This window comes from Marmota flaviventris, chromosome 1 (assembly GCF_047511675.1).
Source record: "Marmota flaviventris isolate mMarFla1 chromosome 1, mMarFla1.hap1, whole genome shotgun sequence".
Taxonomy (NCBI): Eukaryota; Metazoa; Chordata; class Mammalia; order Rodentia; family Sciuridae; genus Marmota; species Marmota flaviventris.
In genome coordinates, this window is record NC_092498.1 from 180,604,655 (window position 1) to 180,629,068 (window position 24,414).

The 24,414-nt window shown below is 37.3% G+C and overlaps 1 protein-coding gene across 1 annotated transcript in view; it reads left to right on the forward strand.

The window, feature by feature from the left end:
• Positions 1-24,414, forward strand: part of Kcnh8 (potassium voltage-gated channel subfamily H member 8) — a 346,203-nt gene that overhangs the window by 294,141 nt on the left and 27,648 nt on the right. Inside the window, exon 12 of the mRNA XM_027923181.2 lies at positions 23,596-23,634. Coding sequence (XP_027778982.1) covers positions 23,596-23,634 — 39 coding nt within the window. The remainder of the gene's footprint in view (positions 1-23,595; positions 23,635-24,414) is intronic.

Genomic DNA, 24,414 nt, shown 5'->3' on the forward strand with positions numbered 1-24,414 from the left:
ATAATATAACCATAATATATAATGATAAAAGTTTCAGAGTAGTCACATGCATCAAGTTAACACAAATGTAAATAAACATAATCGAATGGCAAAGTTATGCATAAAGTTAATGAAAGAAGGGAAGAATATGTCTATAATATCTAAATCTACAGGGATTGATCAACAAATAAAAAGTAGCATCACTGTTAAAAAAATATGCAAAAGATATGAGCAAGCAATTATAAGTGAGGAAGCCCAAAAGGTCGAAAGTCCATGAAAACATGCTCAAAGCAGAAGAAATATGAAAATTAAAATTATAACAACCACAAAATAATTTTTAAATGTTTAGTAACAAATATTAGGAAGGAAGTTAATAAAACTGGATAGGAGCCCTTAAACTAATATTGGTATATACATGTATAGTGCAGTGCACCCACTTTGCAGAGAAATTCAGCACTTCTTAGTTCCTTTAAGTATATAGATAAGCCTATAGCTTGTTAGTTCTATTGTAGATATGCATCCAAAATTTTTTCATATAAGCCCATAAATGGAGCTGTAGAGGTCCATTCAATATACCTGTATTTGTTGTGGACAGGAATTGGAAGCATCCTGGGAGTCTATCACTCAAAAAGTAGGTTCATAAAATGTAGTGCCTCCACACCATAGATTTCTATGCAGTGGTGAGTACAAGTGGGGTGGATAGACACATAGCATTATAAGTCAGTATGCAAACTGTAGTATTTATTGACAAGACAAGAAACAGAATGAGATAGGAAGCAATAACATTTATATAAATTTAAATGAACTCAAATAAGTCAGGGTGCATTTTAGAAGTTAACTATAAATTGAACTGCCAAGGGAAGAGAATAATTTAAACAATCTTGAAGAAGAACAAAGTTGGAGGATTATGCTACCAGATATCAAGATATCTTAACCTTACAGTAACTAAGCCAATGGGGTATTCATACAAGGGTATACAATCAGTGGAACAGGCTCTACAAACAGGTTTACTCTTTATGGCCCTTTATTTATCACAAGTTATAACTACAAGGAAAAGTATAATCTAGACTATCCATAAGTGGTGTTGGATCAATTTAAAATCCATATGGAAGAAAATAAATCTTGACTTTTACCTCAACCACATTGCAACTCAATTCTAGATGAATCATAGACCTAAATATAAGAGAAGAAACAACATTTCTCAAAGAAAACATTGAAGAATATCATTATGACCTTGTAGTAAGCTAAGGGTTCTTGAAGAACATATGACAGCAATAACAATAAATGATTGATAAATGTGTTAAATTAAGAACTTAAAAGATACCATTCACAGAATCAAAAGTCAAGCAACAGAGTTGGAAAAATATTTGAATTTACATATGTCTAAAAAAGACAGGGTATCCAGAATGTATTCAGGACTCCTAAAAATAAGTAAGAAAAAGATAAGATAACCCAATTTTTTAATTGGACAAAACACTTGAACAAGCAGTTCACACCAAAATATTTCCAGATGGCCAATAAATTTTGATCCTTTCTTTCTTATGAATCTCCTTCTTCCCCAGTCTTTTATCTAAGTTAGTAAATGGCACCATCATCCACCCCATTTCTGGTTTCCTTGTGATAAGAATGAAAAAGAATCATTATATCAAGATTGATCATATTGGCTAAGTGCTAGGAACTGGCAAAAAATAGTAGCCAGGATGCTGGAGTGATGAAAAGGAAATGTAAATAGATAGTTCAGAGAAGTATGAAGGCTTTACCCAGATTTTCTTGTATTTTTGCTCTTGCTTTTTTTATATTCCAGTAAGGCTAAAGAAAATAAATTATATTTGTTAATTTACTTTATTCAAAATTGACATACCAGCCACTGATCTGGGCTTGTACAATGGGAAGATAAATGAAATGCTGACTCTGTTCTCCAAGGTCCAGGCAAGTGCAGAAGATGGCTAGGTAAAGAGATGTTTCAGAGCAGGCGCTGGGTCTCTGATAATACAAATTGTTCCTGGAGGACTCTCCTGCTAAGACTAGGAACCGGTAAGATCAGGAATGGGTTGACGGAGAAGTAATAGCAGAAAAGAGATATAAGATCCTGTTAGGGAGAAATCGTGGGCAACCGGGAGCGACAGAAGAAGCATGCTTGAAGCAGTCAGTGACAAGGTGTTTTGAAGCATGAGGCTGAAGTGACAAACTAGAGATAAGTCTTGAAAGAGCTGTGTGTCACATATGCAGTTCGAACTTAATGGGATTTATTCTGAAAGCAATGGGAAGTTACTAAAGGATTCTTTCTCCTTTCTCAAAACCCTTTAGCAACTTCCTATCACTTTGAGAAAACAAAACAAAACAATACACACACAAAATCTATATAAATACACATATATGGACTTTTTTTTCACTCAGTCTATGTTTAGGAAGAATAACGCCAACAGTAAACAGACCAAGTAAAGGTAAGAAGTAATGAGTTTTTTCACAGAATTTACAGCAATAGTGATAAAAAAAACATAAGGAATTGTAATATATTAAGAAAGTAAAATTAACGGACTTGATAATGAATTTAATCTGAAAACGAGGGAGAGTACACGCCTACACAAAGTGAAATGAGATTGAGTGTGTGACGCAGTAGTGATCATAAAGAGAAAAGGGAAGGAATAAAGCAAGTTTGTAGGGGGAGAGGGTGAATTCCATTTTGAACTTATTAAGTTTTAAGTCCATGAGCTGTTTGAGAGGAAGTTCTGCTCTCTGCATCTGACTATGCACATCAGAAGCCCCAAGAGGGAGATGTCAACAAAAAATGTGAATTCAGGAGTCGTGTGTTACTCCTTTAATCTTCAAAATAAATAGTTACATAGCATGTGTATGTATCCCAAACATGCTGTTTGGGTTTATGTGTTTCCTATGATTTCAGATATCACATGTAGTTTGATGATGCTCCCTCTATGGAAATCACCATATGCTTCTAAGGTTAATGCATGTTGTGGTGTATGGTTGTCACTGCTCACTTTCATTGCTACCTAATATTCTGTTGTTTGTGTAAATATACAACAACTTAGTTACTCGTTTACCTGGTCAAAATTTAAATTGTATATATTTTTGTCTTTGCCCACATTTAATGGGCTTAGATTTCATGTACTGATATAAGTGATTTGTCTATATTCTTGATAATCATTCATCAGTTTTACATATTGACCATATCTTCTCTGAGCTGCAGTTTGCCTGTTCTTCTTGTTTACTGTGTCGTGATAAACAGATGATTTAATTTTAATGAGTTAATTTTGTAAATATTTTCCTTTAAAGCTTTCTTTCTGTCTTATTTAAGAAGTGATTCCAGCCAGGTGTGTAGTCTCAGAGGCTCAGGAGGCTGACTCAGGAGGATTGCGAGTTCAAAGCCAACCCCACCAATTTAGCAAGGCCCTAAGCAATTCAGTGAGATCTGTTTCTAAATAAAATATTTAAAAGGGCTGGGGATAATGGCTCATTGGTTAAGCACCTGGGTTCAATTCCTGGTACCAAAAAGAGGAAAGAAGAAATGGAGGAAGGGAGGGAGCGAGGGAGGGAGGGAAGGAGGGAGGGAGGAAGGGAGGGAGAGCAAGAAATTCCATAGCTTAAAGCCTTAAAAATGTTTGTACTTATTTCCTTCAAAATGTGTTAGAGTTTTGCCTTTCACCTTTGAATCTTTATCCATCTGCAATTATTTTGGGTCAACGGTATGAGGTAAAGAATCTTTGTTTCTTCCTCATGTAGTTAACTAATTTTCCCAGCACCATTGACTAAATGATGCACCATTTTCCCCACTACTCTCCAGTGCCACCTCTGTTATATACTGAAAGCTCACAAGTGTACATGTTTCTTGGATCTCTGTTTTGTCTCCTGTGGTTTGTGTCCAGTTTTGCACAAGCACACTTCATCTATTAGTTTAGATTTAGAACAGGTCTTACTTTCTAGGAACATAATGAGCTCCACCTAAAAGGGCACTTGATACTTGTTTGATAGTTCTTTGAAGCTATTATTCTGAATCCATTGGTGATGTTGAGAAATCTTTTTATTAGTCTAATTGTTATTCCTTTACAAGTGACCAGTCATCTTTTTTGTCTGCTCATAAAATCTTTTCTTTGGTGTTCCTCAATTTCACATAATGTGCCTAGGCGCTCCCTTTCTCTCTCACTCTGCTTTCTTTAGTGACTGGCGTGTCTGGTGTTACTTTGCCGGAGCACCATATATATCATGAGCCTCTTTGTGCGCCTGGTAAAATCTGTGGACTTCTCTCCTGATGACATACCATATACCATAGATCGCAGCACACCTTCAGGGGGCTCACTGACCTTATCATATACAGATGACAGGAAACTTAGATGAAGAACATACACATTAAAACAATTCTAATAGAACTGTAATTACTTTCCTCTTTCTTTTTACAGATTCATGTACAAGTAGATATATGTGTGTGCTCACATACACACACAGGCACATACACACAGGCACACACAGATAAATACGTTATCCAGAGACCTGCAAAGGATACAGAGGATAAGCATCATTAACACTGACCATTTCTGATTACTCACTCTATAATAGATGCTTTTTAGACATTATCTTGTGAAATCTTTACAAGAGTCCTGAGACTTGGATACCAACTGTACTGTATGCGCTTACCCTCTGTCAGGAGTAATTCAGCATCTAATGGAAGCATCAGCTTGCCCTCTGTAGCCCATGGCAAGGGATATGGACATGTATAGTGTGTGTGTGTGTGTGTGTGTGTGTGTGTGTGTGTGTGAGAGAGAGAGAGAGAGAGAGAGAGAGAGAGAGATGGTAGGTGCTGAAACATATTTAGATGACCACAATAAATGAGAATAAATTTAATGATTCCCTCTACCTCTGTTTTAAACATTTAACATCCTCTCTCCTCAAGACTATTGGAATGATCTTTGAAAAATATAAATTGGATCATGTCATTCTGTTGCTTAAAATACTTCAATGAGCCAGGCATGGTGGCCCATACCTATAATCCCAGTAGCTCTAGAGGCTGAGGCAGGAGGATTGCAAGATCAAAGCCAGCTTCAGCAATTTAGTAAAGCCCTAAGCCACTTAGGGAGACCCTGTCTCAAAATAAAATATAAAAAAAGGGCTGGGGATGTGACTTAGTGGTTAAACACCCTGGGTATATCTATATCAGTAGGTTGGTAGGTAGGTAGGTAGATAGATAGATAGATAGATAGATAGATAGATAGATAGATAAATGTGTTTTTTAATGACTTTCCATGAGCTGATAATAAATCCAGACTTCTTACCATAACTTTTTTTTTTTTTTGCTGGGGGGCAGGGGTTATCAGGGATTGAATTCAGGGACACTCGACCACTGAGCCACATACCCAGCTCTAATTCTTTGCATTTTATAATTTGGAGACAGGGTGTCACTGCGTTGCTTAGTGCCCTCGCTTTTTGCTGAGGCTGGCTTTAAACTTGTGATCCTCTTGTCTCAGCCTCCCGAACCGCTGGGATTAGAGGTTTTACCATACTTTTAAAGTTCTATGCCTTCTTACCTTGCCTGCTTTTCAAAACCATCTGATGAGAAAACAAAACAAAACCGTCTGATGCCCTCTTGTATCTGTGTACTCTCCAACAAACTGGCTGCTTTCCCTGCTCATGTGTGGCAGGTTGCCGCCTGCCTCTGAGGCCTCAGGACTTCTGCATTTGCATTTCCTCCAGTCATGCTGCTTCTCAGGCCTTACCTGGCCACTTGCTCTGGAGTTGGACCCTTCCAGTTATCCTCCACCACATCACCTTTTTTGCCTTCTTCATGGCATTTAGCAGGATCTGAAATTATTTTAATTTGCATATTTTCTTGCTCCCAGTCAGCTTCTCCTAACAGAACATTCTATTTTATGAAATCTTTGTTTTATTCTACCCGATTATCCCAGTACCTAGATCAGAGTCTAGTGTAGAATCAATAATTAACATATGTTTAATTGAATGAAAGTCAAAAAGTTTACTTTGGAACCTGGAAACTATGTGAAATTTTAAGAAATGAGGAAAGTCCTGAAGACCGCAGCCTGTATGACCAGTAAATAGAATCTAAAGTGAAAAGCTAAGAGAATTTAGAATTATATCCCTCAGATGTAACGAAGTCAAAGAGAGTGTCAATCAATAAGTAGCATTTGAAAGAACAAAAATTGAAAAAACAGCTAAATTGAATAACAGCTATTTTTCTCTTCCGTTAGGTTTAGGACAAGAGGTTTTCAAAAGCCATATGAGCAATTTAAGCTGAATAGTAGAAAAAAAATAGCTTGCAATATAGGTAATAGAATTCCCCCAGGTGGTTTGGTATAGTCAGTGGTTAGATGGTTAAGATGAAGATCTGCCTTCAAACCCAACATACCCATTTTCTGTACAAATAGATGAACTTTTACAACAAAAATACCCCCAGAAAGTAAAGAAGCAGTACTATTAACCATTGAATTATTTTCAACTTAATCACCTCACTTTTATTACCTAGAGCACAAGGCTACAAATTTGGGTGGGAAGGGGGAGTGGAGGTGAATTTAAATGTGGAAAATTCCAGGGTCTAGTAAATCAGTATATGTATGGTTATAAGATACCCCATCAGAGTATGGGGTATAGATCTGTTGCCCTTAATGGTAAACTGACATTACATGTCTGTAATGTACATATAATGGAATCTAATGAAGTATTTCTCATGTTCCATAATCAGCATTAGCCTGAGTGGTATCTGAATGTATGTTTCTGCCTACATCTGGACCCCATGTCTTTAATACAAAAAGGTAAATCTTAAGTTTAATGTTTAAGTTTAATAAAAGGAATTCCTATCTCAAATGCAAATTTCATTGGAAAAAGCATCTAGATCCCATGAATTACTGAGCCTACTTGGACTGCTCTGCTCGGCCCTGGGCAATTTCTGTAAGTAAGCTGGACTGCATCTATGAGATTAAGCTCTGTGCTCACTCCCTCAGCTACAGACAAGACTGACGAGATCTTCCAAGTAAAATCTTTGATTTGCCAATACCTCTTGCAGCCTTTCTGACCATATTACAGTTTGATTCAAGAACATACTGAAGGGGAGCTTTCGCAAAGAAAAGACTGGGTTTAAATTTAGTCCCTATTTCAATCTGAAATGAAATCGGTCTGCTGGGAAGCAATTTTCTCAAAGATGATTTGCCAAATAGTAATAATTTTAAAAATCATATCTGACAGCCTGGGTTCTTAGCTCTACAAGAGTAGTCTTTGTGTAGGTGTGCTTCTGCTAGCACAGTCTTGTGTAATAAGAGAACATAATTAATACTGCACCTTTCTGAATAATTGTTCTTGGAAAAATTGCATATCAAAGGGCTCACGTGTCATTTCATTGTGTCAGATTTCCTTGTCATCTTGGGCCCAACAAGTGTTTTGTCTGTCAGTGGTCCCTTCTAAAATACTCTCCTTTAGGAAGCAAATATATATAAACAATTTTACCTACTTCATACTTTTATGGTGCTAAAGACAGTGTTGGATAGGAAAGCTCAGTGGGCAATGGCCTGGAAATTTTTCTTGGATCTGTGTATTTTTATGTTCTGAACCTTTTCTCCCACTAGCGGATTCCAAAGTGATTGTGGCAAACATAGTACCTGGATGGAAGAGATCATGTTTCACTTAGCACCTCCTACTGCTATGTTTACGTTCCTAATGGTCAGTAAACGCAGACACCATTAGACACCCTGCACTCATTGACATCCTCCTACCTCTGAGTGCAGCACAATGATCCTCAGTGTACCTTCTCTTCCTGGGGATGACCTGAATTTATTGCTTCATTCCTTCCATCACTATAGGCCTCATCTTCTTTTCCTTCTTAACAAAGATCTCAGTGAAGACTGACTCAGCCGGCTCCACTGGCATTGAAATTCATGTTCCCTTATTATTCTGAGGTCCTGTTTCTCCAGCCTAGACCTCAACTTCAGAGAGATAAAGGCTTTATATTGCTAAAAGTTGTAGAACAAAGGAACATTACTCTTACCCCTTCTCACTACAGACTGATTCTTTTTAAAATTCTGTTTTAGGGTAAAGCTAGTGGTGGGGGGCATTAGCCAAAAGGCTATCCTGGTAAGTTTTGGGGGCTATTCAGAATGAGGATATTGGGCTGGGGATGTGGCTCATGCGGTAGCGCGCTCGCCTGGCATGCGTGCGGCCCGGGTTCGCTCCTCAGCACCATATACAAACAAAGATGTTGTGTCCACAGAAAACTAAAAAATAAATATTAAAATTCTCTCTCTCTCTCTCCCTCTCTTCTCTCACTCTCTCTTTAAAAAAAAAAAAAAAGAATGAGGATATTGATGGTAGGCAATAGAAATCCAACTCAATACAGCATTGAGATGTGGGTGGGAAGGTGGATTTTAAGAATTCCAAGTATCTAATGGTATCAAATAACACACACCCACATACAACTACCATGGACCTCAGGAACTAAATCAGGTTCTCAAACTTTCTTTTTCTCTGCATATCTTCTCCATTCTTCTCTCCACTAGTAGACTCATCATCTTTCTTTCTTTATCCAAATGGCACAAAATGTCCACAGGCAGCAACTCTTCAATTTAGATGGATAGCAGATTAAACTGGACTCTTCATTGATTTTAAATTAATGTAGAAAAACTTCAAGAAGTTGAGCCTAAGTTTCCACCCAGGTTTCATTAATTATTGTGTGTGTGTGTGTGCATGTGTAGAGGGCGTCTAAGATGGAGGGAGATCACACTGTCCTAGCTTGGTGGTTTCCATAGCAACCTGTGGGCTGAAGAGTTGAGAGTCAGGATCCAGAAAAGGGATGAGTGGGCAGAGGTGGTTGCCGGACAACGGAAGCAAAGCTAATGATTGCATGAATTGTGGATCTCCTCAGTGTAATCCCATCACAGTAGGTTCTCATACAATCTTTTCTCAGCAACATTTTCATAAAACCCCAATCCCATTTAAACATGTATTAAAAATAAAAGCATATAAAATAGAGAACACAGAAAAAGCTTTAAAACATCCTGTAATGACTCATATTTCATCACCTCAGGATTGTCTCCAGTGCAGCCTCTTATCTGTTGAAGAAAATGACACTATACCTGCAAAGAGACCAGCCACATTTGGGTGGCACCTGAGTATTCCAATTTATGTTTGCAATTTAAAGAGTGAGTCCTTAGGTTTTTAAACTCTTGAGGGAATGAGGAGGCGAGTCAGGCTGGGAAAGACAGAGTTAAAAAGGGCCACCTGCCATCCCATAAACAAGATTTAAAAAAAAAAAAAAAGTCTTTCTTTCCTTCCCTGGTTGTTTCCATCCAGCAGGGAACAGCAGATGTTCAGCCTGAAATAAGAAGTGTCAAATTTGCATATGCAGACACATGCCCACAAACAGGCCTGGCTCCACTTATCTGTACTCCTGAGCATGAAAAACTACCTACTGCTTCATCTGCCAGGAATCCTCAGACCTGCCCTGTGTGACTCAGAGTGTGAGAGAGAGGGTTCTTCATTCCACATTACATTCTGGATAGTGGTCTAGCTCTAGAAATGCAGTGTGTGCCCTCTCTGGATTTCTGTAGGCTGGGGTAATAGAGCTTCACCTCATGGCAAAGGCTCTGTGAAAAGATGACATTTGAAAAGGTCGGGCGAACGTCGGAGGAAAAGACCACCAAGAGACTGTCTCATGCAACAGTAAAGGGTTTATTGGGGGTCCAGCATGCTGGGGCTCAGAGCTCACTTCAGAGGAGAAAAGAACAAAGAGCCCCGAGAACAACTTAAGCAGAGTTTATATACATTCTTTGGAGAGGGCAGGGACTTTACATACATCATAGCATCCCTTAGCAAATCATCACATACCGTGGGAAAATCAAATAACAACTCTAAAACATGATTAGCACATTCACTGGCGGGAACAGGTCGGGTGGGGGTGATTGGTCAGTACTAAGATGGGTATATATTTAAACTGATTGGTGTAAGCCCTAAGGTGTATACGTGCTGGACTGCACGGTTTCTTTCTGGAAGGGTGGGTTCTTTTTACTGAACAACCAGATAGTCAGGGAAGATTTCGACACACATCTAATGGGCAGTTCCAGGAACTGTTTTACTGCCACATGAATTTCAGGTTCTGAATGCAACTTAAAAACTTTTCAGGACAAACCTTATCCTTTACATTTCAATTTCTTTGTCCTTTCACATTGATCCTGCTGAGATAAAGTAGCTCCTCTGAGCCAGGCCACATGCTGCGCAGTTTATAAGCTTTAGCTTACTTTATTCTTACAATAACTTTGGAAATAATTTGCATACATTTATGTTCCAGATACAAAGATTAGTCAAGGATGGGAGAAGTTAAAAACTGGTCCAGAGTCCTTCAGCCAATAAACAGGGAAAGTTAGGAACTGGAATTTCAGTTCCAAGCTACCTGACTCCAAAACCCAATTGAAACTTAGGGTAGATTTAATCCATTAATACAAAGTTACAAGTTCTTGTTCAATTTCTTAATCGTATGAGCACAGTATGCCAGCTCTATAGTAGGCTAATGGAGTGGTCTTAGGAAGCATTTTCACAGAAAAAGAAGTATCACAAGCCAAATACATACATAAACGAACCACAGCACTCTGATAATTCATCAAGCTGTATGCTTTTGATTTGTGTGCTTTTTTTTCTGTATGCTATACTTCAATAAGAAAGATTTTTTAAATGAATTATAAAAATTTAACCTAGTTACAAGAACTCAGTTGTAGACATATAGGTTCTTTGAGAGCAATGACTATATTTTATTCATCTTTGCAATTCTGTTCCTAGTGGAGTTACTGATACAAAATACTATGTACTCTATGAACAACTTACTGGAAATTAAGTTTCCATGTCTGCAGAATTATAGAGTGTTAGAACTGGAAGTGGTCTTAGAAACTATACAACAAAATGGGTTTTCTTTTGATCATAGGTGGCATAAGCCCAACTCAAACTGACTTAAAGAAAGGGGAAAATAAAATGTATTCACTCACAAAATTGGAAAATCCAGTCATTGGTTAGGTGTATCACCTATGTGGGTTATGTACAGTCAACTAGGACCTTCTTGTTTGGACTATCTCTCCCATGGACCACACTAAGCCTGTGTTTCCAATAAGACTCATCAAAAGATCAAAGTGAATTTCATGAGGTTTTATTTTCTCTTGTCAACTGAACATTTATTAGCATATCTGCTGACAATAGAGGGGAAAGGATGGCAATATTCATTAAGTATGTATTATGAGCAAGGTACTTTATTTACATTACCTCATTTAATTTAATTTTTAATCCTTGCATCATCCCTGGGAGTTTGGATTATGTTTTCATTTGACAGATAAGGGAATTGGGTGTCTAAGTGAGGCACAGCTGAAATCATGGAAACAGCACAAGGATCAAGCAGTCTATAACCAAGTTGAACTGTGATCTTCTGAATGCAAGCCTCATGCATTTGTCCACCAACCAATCTGCCACAAACCAGAGAGCAAGGGACTGGTCCCCTTCAGGCATGCTTAAAGAAAACAGAGTTTATACCGATTTTCCAGAATGACATTCATTCTAATTTTTTTAACCTTAATTCTATTATTTGTGATATCTCATCAAAAAGCCAATAGAATTAAATATTTCAGGAAACATCTCTCATTTTAAAAAAGAACAAGCAAGTCACTAAAATTGCTACACTTTGACAATTTGACTTATTCTCTCCCCTAATATTTATGTTATTTGCTCATAAATCGATTCATCTATTAAATAACTCTGTGACCATGAACCAGCTCTGGGAGAATTTCTTCCCATTCAAGTATGTGCTTTTAAGTCTGCTATATACATCATTGTTCTTCATCCTTCCCTTGCTCCATTTTTAAAAATTAGTGAAATCCTCACTCAACCGTCATTTCATTTCAAATGTACAAAATAGTATTTCAATTTCTTTTTAGCCTCAGCTTCATCATTATGAAAGTTTAAGTTTTTTATTAATAGAAATAAATAAAATGTTTTTGGACTATAAGCATATTATATTTGCCAAAAAAAAATAAATAACACATTCTCAGTACTTCTCGTATACACCCACATACACAAACTCACACACACACACACACACACACACACAATTTATGCAGAGGGGTGGAGACCATAAAGGAACAAAACAATGTTTTTAATTTAGAATTTTGTTCATATTTCTCAGTCAACTTGCATATATATCACCTCTCCAAATATTAGGACATTTTTAAAAGTATGATTCCATTCTACTTTTTGTTTAAGAATTTGTTCTCCTTGGACTTGTTAGAATAATCCGGAATGCTTTATTGCAGTAATTATTTCACTGTTTGGGACTATGCACAGCTAATAATGTGTCACAGGTCATCCTAGGTTGTGTGGGATGCTTCTTCAGTTAACCCTCTAATCCCAAACCCAGACTCAATGATTAAAGCTGTTGTAAATGACAGCAGCTAAGTTGGTGGGAACTAAATTAAAATTAAAAAGCAAGTTACAAAATCCCAGGATAACCATCTTTAATAGTGCATTTCCCATGAAATTCCCCTAAAAGGGTGTAGACAGCCGAGAGGATGACATATGGCGGAGACAGTCTGCTTACAGTGTAGCACAGACTGTGCTCAGCAGGCAGATCTTGAGGCCTCCAGTTTGATCAGATCTATTTACTTACCATAGAAATCCAGCATTCTGGGACACCAAAAGAGCGGCAGCTTTGAGTGGAAGAAACAGCAGCCAAATAGTCAGAAGTATGAAGCAAACTAGATGCCAAGTTAGGGAGGAAAGCTGAAGTACCTCGAAATTGTGAATCAGAAGGCCACATGTGGTGGTGACAACTCTATAAGGGTGGAGGGACTAGGAAGATGCATTTCTGTCAAATGCATTAGGATTTAAAAGATTTGGGTTCCATGTCATTGAGGAAAATGATTAAGGAAAATTCTGAGATGAACGTCTGCAAGATGCTGAGCTTTTGGCAATGTGGTAATCCCACTTATTGGGATTCTACTGTTGAGATTAGGGTCTCTAAAAGAAGAGCATATGGGGACTGATCTATGTCACTGCATTTTGCCAGTATTCACAGAGTCCCAAATCTGATGAGTGCTAATGAAGCATATTTGTATTCCAGATATTACAGTTGACATTTTTTCTTTAAAGCCATTAGTCACACTTCCATGTTGATAATACAAAATGTCAGCCCCTTTTATGGAGGAAACCCAAACAGGATTCTGTTAAAAAGAGCAACGAATGAGAACCCATAAACCAAAAGTCTTAGACTCCATATACACACAACTAAGGCCAGAATTATTTGCCCAAAGAGTCTAATGTTGCAGGTTTCCTGCAATCCTCAAGGAAATAACTGAACAAGCACAGTTTGGACCAACAAATTGGAAGTCTAAGAGCAGAAATTGGTTTGTACAAATTTGTATAAACAGGGAAGAATCCTCCTTCCAACAGAGCCAGTGGTTCATATTTTGTTAACATGGAAATAGCCTTAAACTTTGGAGAGAAAAGCTTCTTCTGAAGAGAAGTATACATCCACTTGTGTACAGCTAAAAGAATAGGTCCATTGTATGAACCTATAAGGGTCTGAATTAGGTACTTCTGTATAATTCAAGAATGACACCATTGTAAAAAGTTTTGCCCATTCAAAATGGATGCATCCTATTTATTTTTCACAGTTTCATGAATAGGTACTCCTTGGTAGGTGTAATTGTGATTTTGCCCAAACTTGGAAATGGGGATTTTGTAATCTGACGGCCATGTGATATAACTCTAAAAGTTTGTCCACATGGTACAGTTGCAGAAAAAGGGTCATTTCTTCACCCTTCATTCCCATACATTCTCCCCTGAATTCTTCACTGTTTTAAAAGACTAAGGAAATGTCTATCCTAGAATGAAAATTCAAAAACAAAATATTAATTTACATAACAAACACAGAAAATATACACTGCTATGTAAAGTGGAGAATGATTTCTCCACTTCCCATAGGGAAAAAAATGCTTGGAGTGGAAATGTTTGGGGAAGGAGACCTAGAGGGGAAAACTGAAAAAGTATCAGATGTATGTTATTTATGTCATAATTTTTGTTCTCAGGGAACCCCACTACGGGAGCAAAAATACCAAAACAGACATTCTCCTACCTAAATTTCATTGTTTTGCAGTACCATTGTGAATTCCCACAAAGACTTACCTTTAATCAATGTATAGTCATTAACATCTTCCTTGTGACGTACCACATATCAACTTTGAGTACAACAGAACTCTAATATAAGAAGCTTTGCCTTGGCAGAATTCCTTCCTTACCTGGAAGTTTTTGAATATTTGGTAAAAGTGATAATGTTGTGATAAGCAATATTCCTCAAGTTTCAAAGACTTCCTCAAATGGAAACTGTATATATTTAGTCATATAGAGGATGCCCGAGACTTTCCCCACTGACCCCTGCCCATTCCATTGTGGTCTTTTATCAGGCCTCTTATTTTCTGTGGCTGAGTAGCTAGTGTACAGAGTAGATCGTGTACAGAGCACTATCATACAAATAAGAAAAGTAGCTCATTTCAGTTTGCCGGTTCAAACATTGTCTTCGACATAGAGGGCTGTTTAATTTTTTCTGTTGGAGTGGATAATTAACAATGGGCTTCCTAGGCAGCAGATTAGGCATTTCGAATTAACTTTGAAAGTGCCATTGGGAGTTGGGATGCACAAACTTCTCACACCAAATTGAGCATATTTCTTAACCGACCTGATTTGGAACCAAAATGCTCTGTGGGTATCCTGAAAATCTTATGAAACCAGCTATTGTGTTTCCTTACAAACACACAATAGCTGGCTTTACAGACCAACCAGGGGCCATTGTACCTTAATCAGAAGCAGGTCACTTGGGGGCATGGGATTCAGCTCAATATAATGAGTATAAACATTGACACTTTCAGCACAGATTACCCTCTGAACTCCCAAATTATTGATCTGGGAAATAGCTTCTGAAGTTGAAATTTTTAAAATTCTAAGAGAGTTCTAGTTAGTTTTCTACACATTATAATGTATATTTTTCTCCTCTTCCTTTCTAGAATGATATGAAACAAATGTTAACAAATACCTCCCCCCCAAAAAATCATCCTGCATTTTCCAAGCTTTTAAATAAATAGCAAGGAAGGGTTTGGGTTTTTCTTTCAATCCTAAAACCTTGTATTTTATGCACTTGAATTCAGAGATAATTGTGCTTGAGTTAATGTGTGCCTATTGTCAATGTCTTATTGACTTTATCTGTACCTATGGATGGTTTGAAAATATCTTACTTTATTTAAGATGAAGAAGCGTTGAGGAGAAAAATAGAATACCAAGCCATTCTTTATATCATGTATTACACCAAGTGTTATGCAAACACAAGTATATTTTTGTGGCATGAGATGACAATCTTTTACCAGAAAAGTAATTTGGATAAAAATGGTGATGAAGAAGAATATGGCCCATTTGTTAAGGAATTCTACATATATATTAGTTTCAAGTTTTTGGACAAATCCATCTGTATAAATGTTAAAGTCCCATTCCCCACACTAATCCCTTTCAGAGAAAACTTATTTTATTTATTATCAATATATCCATAAAATGTAATTAACATTTATTAACATGAATTATTTTCCATGCCAGACTCTGGGCCAACTACTTCACAAATGTAACAATATGAGGAATTTTTTTTTCCACCATAAATTCTATGTGGATAATGAAGTTGAAGTGATAAGAGGCTTATGCTCACATCAGATTCCAAAAGCTTTCTATATGGAGAAACAAGAGACCTGAAAGGCAGATCAGCATCCATCAGTCACTTCTGGAAGGAATGTTGACATTATGACCAGAGAGAAGCAGCAAACAGAAGAACCTAGAGAGTTTCTAGGAGAAAAATGAGACACACCATTGTTATTCCTAATGGGAGTAAACAGTGAGGGGAGGGGTGAGTCTCACTTGTGAGTTATCAGATGCTGATAACTGATATCAGAAGTTGATCTCCTTGAGGATCCTGAAAAACACACAAGAAAACTTAGGAAAAAGTTGTTTGTGTTTTCTGTTCTGCATTTCTATTAATGTGACTCAGTGCCAGATACAGCCAACTAGGTCTCCAAGATTTGTTCAGTTTACATCTCATTTAATCATGAAACCAGCTCTGGTTCTTATCATTTTTAAGAGGTGGAAATGAAGACTCACAGAATTTCAGTTGGCAATGACTGTTATGGGGTGCTACCATGGCAAAATAAGAAGTGATGCGTCACTCTGGGCTGGGCTTGCACCCAGTATGCCTGGCCCATTCTCTCTGTTCTGAGCTGCCAGTTGTATGCTCCCTCACATGCTGAAGTATAATATTAGAGAAGCAGCTGAGGCAAGCATATAAAGCAGGGTTTATTTTAAATGGGGTAACACAGACTTCTCCCAGGAGGGAGAAGGGGGCCATAGCTGGTGTCCTGTTATCACAAGAAGCAAGGGTGTTTTGCCTTTTTATATGTCCTAGGCTTCCTTTGTTCTCTTGCTCTCTTCCCCTTATCTTTCTCCTTCCTGCATACCCTTCCTACAAGGGTATGTGACTAAGCCCAGGAAATGCTCAGTGGGATGGCCAAAAGGTGAAAAGCAGATGGACTGGGGCAGGGTCAGATGGAGCAGCCCAGGACACATTAATTAACAATTTTATAACCCACTGTAGGGAGGGGCAATTCCTGGGACAGGTTATCTTAGCAATAGGTTGGAGCAGGGGCAGGTTCTTGATAAGGATAGAGGAAGGACTCTGAAGGAATTAACATTTCAATCCCCCCGTTATTCTCTGGATCTGACCCTTGCCTATCTTCCTGTCTTAATTCTGGCTCCACCAGGACAATTCTAAGGTCTCCCTGTGGCAGAACCACAAAATAGAAACAGTCTAGGTCCCAATCACCTCTTGGAGGAGAATTTTTTAGCATATATATCTAACTTCAAATGACTGAGAAATAAAGTTTTTTTTGCATTAAACCACTGAGACTTAAAGCATCATTGTTACCTCAGCATTACCTACATGTTCTCCAAGTCTACACAGCTAATAACTGACAGGACAGGGAAAATTCTAACTCTTAACTACTAAGCCATCCTACCTCCAAAATGGTCCCCATCCCCCAGCACACGTTTCACCATGATACACAGTGATGATGAGTTTATGGCACTTCATACAGTGTGGGCTCAGTAGCTGATTCTCAAGCTGGAGTAATCAATAAAGCCCTAAATTCTGGGCTTAATTACTTGGCTCACACTTTCTGCATCAAAAGTGATAGTATTTACCTAGAGAAAGAGAATTCTTTTCTAAGTTTTAATAGTTTGTCTTGACCTGAAGGCTCAGGATGAAGTTGGGAGATGTCAAAATCATCAGTTGTTTCATTAAAATCTCATTTCTCTTTCTAAGTTATACAACAGGCTAAGAAACTCTGTTACGCATTTAGGTTTCAGATCAGCCTCAAAAGTCTCTTCTCCCAAGTAGCTGGTGGTGAAATACCACACTTGTTTAATTGAAAATTAATACTCTCCTATTCAGACCTATTCTTTCTCCAGAAGTTTCCATTTCTCTTCCCATCTGCCACCTGCCACCTGGATCAGAGATGAAAATGAGTCCTATTTGCTACTCGCCTCTATTATATGACAATTATTTATGGTTTTGTAACAGGACATTTTAACCATGTGAGTTATAGGATTATTTGTGAGTATGCTTCATTCATATTATCTTTATCCCAAACAACTACCAGTACCAGTTATGCTGACATCCAAAGGATACGATAAAATATGGAATGATCTCTTTTTCTGAATGAGGATGCATGTTCCTTTAGTCTGCTTTGTGACTTAATCCATGTGTCATTATTAATGAAGCAGAAAAATTAATGAATCAATTAGAAAGAAGAACCATGTAATACACGTTGTTTCCCAGTTGATCATTCAGCTGTAGATAACAATCCTGCCAGACCACTTTAGTGTTTTATGAGATTCCAGAATTGAAAGACATTTATACATTCATACAATAACTTATAAATTTACCAAGTAAGCTGGAGATGGATTCTTACCTTCCTTGGGCTACTGGCCCATTAACATACAGTTTAGAATTCATAGGTCCATGCTGGGGCCTCCTTTAAGATTTGCTTCCTTCCTTCTTCATAATAGTTAAATTTGTGGCTCAGCCTCTTGAAAGGAACTTGAAAGTAAGGAGAGATTACTGATAATGCCTCACCACTCCTGAAAAGCCACTCAAGTAGCTTCTAAAGGTGAAGCATTAGCATTCCATGAAAGACTGAGCCCCATATTGGTGTACCATCTGTCAGAATTCAGGGACATTTCATCGATAAAGGAAATAGAGAAACCAAAGAGCTGTCTTCCTCACTAAAAGAATTGGGCTAATTGCAGGGAAATTGACTATTGAGGAATGTAAGAACTTCAGGAAAAATGAATTAAATGGCCAAGGTTAGGTATAAGCCTATGGAAACTCTTAAATATTTTGGACTCCCAAAAGATTCCCACCACCCAACATGCAGGTTCTGTATGTACACATGCACACACACACAACACACAACACACACACACACCAGCTTTACACATAACTGTAGCCATATAGTATGTATTCAGTGAACAACGATGGATCACTTGGTACAAACATTTTCAAAACCTCCCAGATTCCAAAAATAACCAGGCATGGAACTGGGATTGTTCTCTGATCCAAAATAACAAGAGTGAAAATAAACTAACCAACCTGCGTGCCATGAGCACAAACTCTGAGCTGGCCTGGTGAAACTCAGGTGCCTGCCAGGTGGGTCAAGAAACTGCACAAGAACCATTAATCTCACACCTCACACAAAAGAGATGAATTGTGGAGAGGAAAATAGTTCAATATGCACAGTTTTTAAAAAATCTCTATTATTCTCTCACAAAAGTCAAAGACTTCTCATTTTCATAAAAACTATCGCTGAAGTTCATATAGCAAGTTTTTGGAGCATTTCCACCATTAAAAAAAAAAAAGGCATTATCTTTCTATTCTAGAGATAGTAAAACAATAGCAACCAATCTTCTCATTTTCTTTGTGGCCAGAGAGGAATACAACATATTAGCACAGGTAGACAGAGGGACAGTTAATTTTAAAAAGTACCTGAAGTAAATTTTTTAAAAAGTCTTATGGAGGGCTGGGGTTGTGGCTCGGTGGTAGAGCACTTGCCTCCCACATGTAAGGCACTGGGTTCAATCCTCAGCACCACATAAAGACAAATAAAACAAAATAAAGTTATTGTGTCCATCTACAACTAAAAACATATTTTTAAAAACTCTTATAGAAATATCTTCATTCGGTAAAATAAGGACAGCATTCGAGGATTTTATGGCACTTTATATCTGAAATTACATTAATGAGTTTAGTGTGTTTTATTTCCAATTGCAATTAAAGTTCCATGGTTTTTCAAACTCTTCACAGTTGGAAAAATAAGAAGGTTTTGTGAATTTGTTTTGCTTTTTTGTTGCAGATAGTATGAATACAAGATAATATTTTTCCTCTGATTTTGCATGTTAATTTAATAGTCCTTTTCAATTCCCATTGGACTCATAGAGTAATAAAGCAATTTAAGTGATCAGGATGGGGAAAAGGAGAGAAGAAGAAAACATATTGTGGAAACTGCCTAAACCAACTTACCATGGCTGAGAATGTATTTATTTCCCAGTTTACAAGGTTAGAAAGCCTTACTGTCTGTTCATGCTAACCTTGCACCATCTTGACAAGGGCTCAATTCTAGGGTTCCTAAACTTTCTCTGGGTTTCTCAAAACTGTTGTAATGACCTCTATCCCTTAGCTACTTTTTATTTCCCCAGTCTGTATAATTCTAGGCTTTAAAAAAAAATCCTTATTAGACATAACAAAAAGTCTTTCCTATTGTCTAAAAGGCATAAAACTTTCATGTAAGAAGGATTTAAATTGAATTGATTCAAAATTTAACAGATTGTCCTCCCAAAACTTTCAAAACCTTCTAGCCCTCTGGAACAAGAAAATGGGGTCACAGCTATCCCACTCCTAGGTGTTTAGCATAAAGAATAAAAGTCATCACACAATAGTGATACATGCATACCCAAGTTTATAACAGCACAATCCACAATAGCCAAACTATGGAACTAGGCTAGGTGTCTGTCAATGGATGAATGGATAAAGAAAATATGGCATATACACAAAGAAAAATGAAATTATGCCATTTGCAGGAAAATGGATGGAACTTAAGACCATCATGTGAAACAAAATAGGCTAAGCACTAGAAAGTCAAAGATTTTATGTTTTCTCTCATATGAAGAAGCTAGAGAGGAAAAAGGAAATGAAAGGTGAGGGAGATCAGTAGAGTAGAGCAGAGTAAAGGAATCAGGGGGAGGGAAGAAAGGAGAGAAAGGAGAAATACCTAAGAATGATATTGGCCATATTTAGATTGTTGTATTGTATGCGTGAATGAATGTATAACAATGAATCCCACTATTATGTACAGTTATAATGCACCAATAAAAATTTAGAAAAAGAAAATGGGGTCAGTAAACATTTTACATCCAAAGATTTGCTTATATATTTTTTTCCTATAGAAAGAATGTCTATAACGCTTCAGATTTTCATATATCTGTGCCCCCACAAAAGGTTAAAGCATTGCTACTATCATGGATTTGGGGGATCTGCTTTATGGCCATCGTCAAACTCTGTGGCAGATTAAATGTCACAGTACAGTAGGCATTTAGCTCAAGTAACAGCCTTAACTACTGGAGGATATGCCTGAGAAAACTTGGGGTTCTGTGTAGGGCGTGGGAGTCAGAGTGAAAGAATTCCAGTAAAAGTTCTACTACTAACTTGATGGCTGAAGTTTGCAAATCACCTCCTCTCTCTGGGCTGCAGATTACACATCTCAAAAAAAGTTAAGGAGTTGCACTAAATCTGTGGTTTCACACCTGACCAGTGATCCCTTGTAAAACTCGGGATCACTGGGCCCCAGCCACCAACAATTGACTCACTTGGAGTGAGAACACTGGAATTTGACTACTATTTATTTATTTATCCATTTATTTACTTATTTTTGTACTGGAGATCAAGTCCAGGGATACTTTACTACTAAGCTATATCCTTAGCCTTTTTGCTTTTTATTTTGAGGCAGACTCATGCTAAATTGCCCAGCTAGCCTCAAACTCTCAACTCTCCTAAGCAGCTAGGACTACAGGCATGATCCACCATGCCTGGCTTAGAATCTGACTTCTTCAAGAAAGCTTCTCTAGACATTCTGTTATCTCCTAGGTGTGAAAACTATCATGGCAGACACTCTAGGGTTACATCTAGCTTTAAATTTTTGAATTTCCAGTAAACTTTCCATTAATATTTGCTATTAATATTAGCTACTAATACTAATATTTCAAAACTAATATTTCGAAAATCTGGATCATCATGAATGGTTATTAGAATGAATATATCATGGTACCCTTTTAAAAACATAAGTGATTGATAACCACATGAAAAATATTTATTTAGAGAATTTATCATAGCACAAGGAAATTACTATCACATATATAACATATGTATAGCACATATATTGTGTGTATGTGTGTATGCATGTATGAACTATACTTGATTCTGCTTGATTCTTGACCATCAGTGAGTTTGGTAAAAGATGAGAGAGAGTGACTTCAGGTCATTGAAGCAACAAAAAGCAAGAGGAATAAAAGTATATTGCATGCCACTTTAAAATACATGATTGCATTCAATCCTTGTAGCAGACAACCTGTGTTCATTTTCTTTCTCCTAGTCTTATAACCATGAGCAAGTCATTTAATTCTGTCTAGGCCTTTTGTTTCCTCTTCAGCAAAATGGAAATTAAAAATACCTATCTCATGGAATTGCAGTGAGAATTAATGGACACAATGCCTGGGAAACACTTATCAGGGTGCTTATCACATGATGAATACTTAAATAATTAATAGGTAATAGAATGATAAATAACTGTGATGTTGGCTGTGAGATCTTACTACTCAATGTTTGCTCTGTGGCCAGCAGCATCAGTACTACCTGGCAGCTCACGAGAAATTGATCATTTTGGACCCTACCCCAGACACCTACATCAGAAGCTGCATTTTACAAGATCCCTGTGAGATTCATATGCACATATATATTTGAGTAGCACTGAAACAGTAAAACAACTTGAGACCCAGTGACTTGACAGAATGTATACCACTACTAAGCCAGGGTACTGAGGGCACACCCAAATCAGAAAATCCTAAGGTCACCATCTCTGTCTTTGGGCTTCTATGGCCTGGCAGTATTCAGACTTCCTAAATCCACTGTGATGTTCTTTCTCTAGTCTAAGCTGTAACTGAAATGCTTTGTGAAACACATTTTCATGTCTACCACAGTAACAAGAGCATCATAATTTTGTTTAATTTTTCACATTTTTAATTATTCAGCTGTTTTATTTGTCACCATTAAGGGAATTATTACAAAACTTATGTCTAAAATGCTTCTGATTAATGCACACTTAGGCAGCTAAACAGATGTAGAATGGGTTGACTGCTTTGATAAAATTAAACATTGATGAAACATATATTTGCACAGCAATAATGACGACGGCATTTGTATAAATAATAACAGATCTATTACCCTAATCATCTAGGAGAAAAAAATGATGAGACAGTGACAGAATTACCAAATATGTCTGGCTTACTAAGCGGATCATTTTCAAGTGCATTTTTTGCATGTGAATAAAATTATGATAATTTATAGCATCTACAACCACGTTAAAATGAAAGTAGTATAATTAGGCAAAAAAATATCATGTGGATGATACCAGAAGCATATTTCCAGGACATGTTAAATTTCCAGAGCTTCTGTATACATAATGGAAGGTACAGGTTTTTCATACAGCCTTCCCCAGTACCATAGTTTAATTTTATAAAATATGTGTCCCAAGATCAAAGTTTTAAGTATTCTAAAATGCTTATTAATATTTAATTTCTCCTCACACATTTTAGCATCTCTGAAATTGAAAAGTGTTCATCTTCCAATCGATGACACGTCACAATTGCTGGGCAACATTTATTTTTTTCATTCTTGCAACCAAGGGGATCTTGGATTCAATTAAATAGGGGATTAGGATGCCTAGTAAACTTAATCCTCGTCCACAAGGTACATTATAGCAGGGAAACAGGTGGGGCAGGAGGAGATATCATCCTCCCACCAGAATTCAAGCAAGAGGGGGAGGTAGGTAAATAGGAAGTAATGAGATTAAATAAGAAAAGAATCCACAATATGAAAAGAACTTAACATAAGAATAGGAAAGGGAAATGGGAAATGAAAACTAAAGGAGTGGAAAAGCAGGATGAGATGGTCAGTGTATCCTGTGGTAGACATTCAGCTTGACATTCTTTTTTTCATTATGCAACACTGGTCAGTTCAGGTCCTAGAGAGTGAGGTGGGAGACATGTTTTCAGCACTTTGGGGAAGGCATTTTCTCCTCCTTAGCCTACCCAAATAGCTGTACAGCCAACCACACGCATACACTCCCTGAAGATTCCCTCTCTCCTCTATCTCCTACCTTTTATCCATCCAAAACCACCAGGAGAGGCTGAAGTGATTGTTAAAACTTGTGTTTGTTCTTTCAGGTGATATCAAGATTATCGAACAAATCCACAGTCTCACAGGTATGGCTTTTGCTAAAGAGCGCAATATTTATCTAAAATTGGGAGGATGTCAGACATATCTTCCTTTCCCTTCAGGATTTTATACATTTACTTTTTACTTTCCCTAATCTACTTCCCAATAAGAGATGTGGTAACTGACTTTTTTGAGAAGAGAGTGTAAAGAAGTATTTAAACTCATCTCTCTGTGGAAATGATTTATACTGTTATGAAGTTGTTTATTATCAACATCTAACAGGAATAACGAATATTGAGGTATTGATTTTTATAAGTACTTTCCTTTCATTTAAAACTGGCAGTCAAGTTTTTCTTGTAAGTATTTATAATATTAAAAATCTGGTTCAGAAATGGTCTGGAAATAGGGTTTTTTTAATATATGTGAACTCTTAAGACAGTCCCAATTTTAAATACCCTCCACTTGCATGGAAAACTTTTGAAACAGCAATTTGTCTGATTTATTAGCTAGATGTTCATTACCAATAACCTTAGGATAGTGTTTTTGTCAGATTTTTAACCACTGTGACCAAAAGACCTGACAAGAATAATTTTAAGGAGGAAAAGTTTATTTTGAGACTCACAGTTTCAGAGGTCTTAGTCCATAAATAATTGGCTCCATTCCTTGGGACCCAAGGTGAGGCAGAGCATCATGGCAGAAGGGTATGGTAGAGGAAAGCAGGTCAGGACACATCCTTAAAAAAAAACAAAGAGGGATTGACTCTTCAGGAACAAAATATATACCCCTAAGCCATGCCCCCAGTGACCTACCTTCTCAAACCACACCCT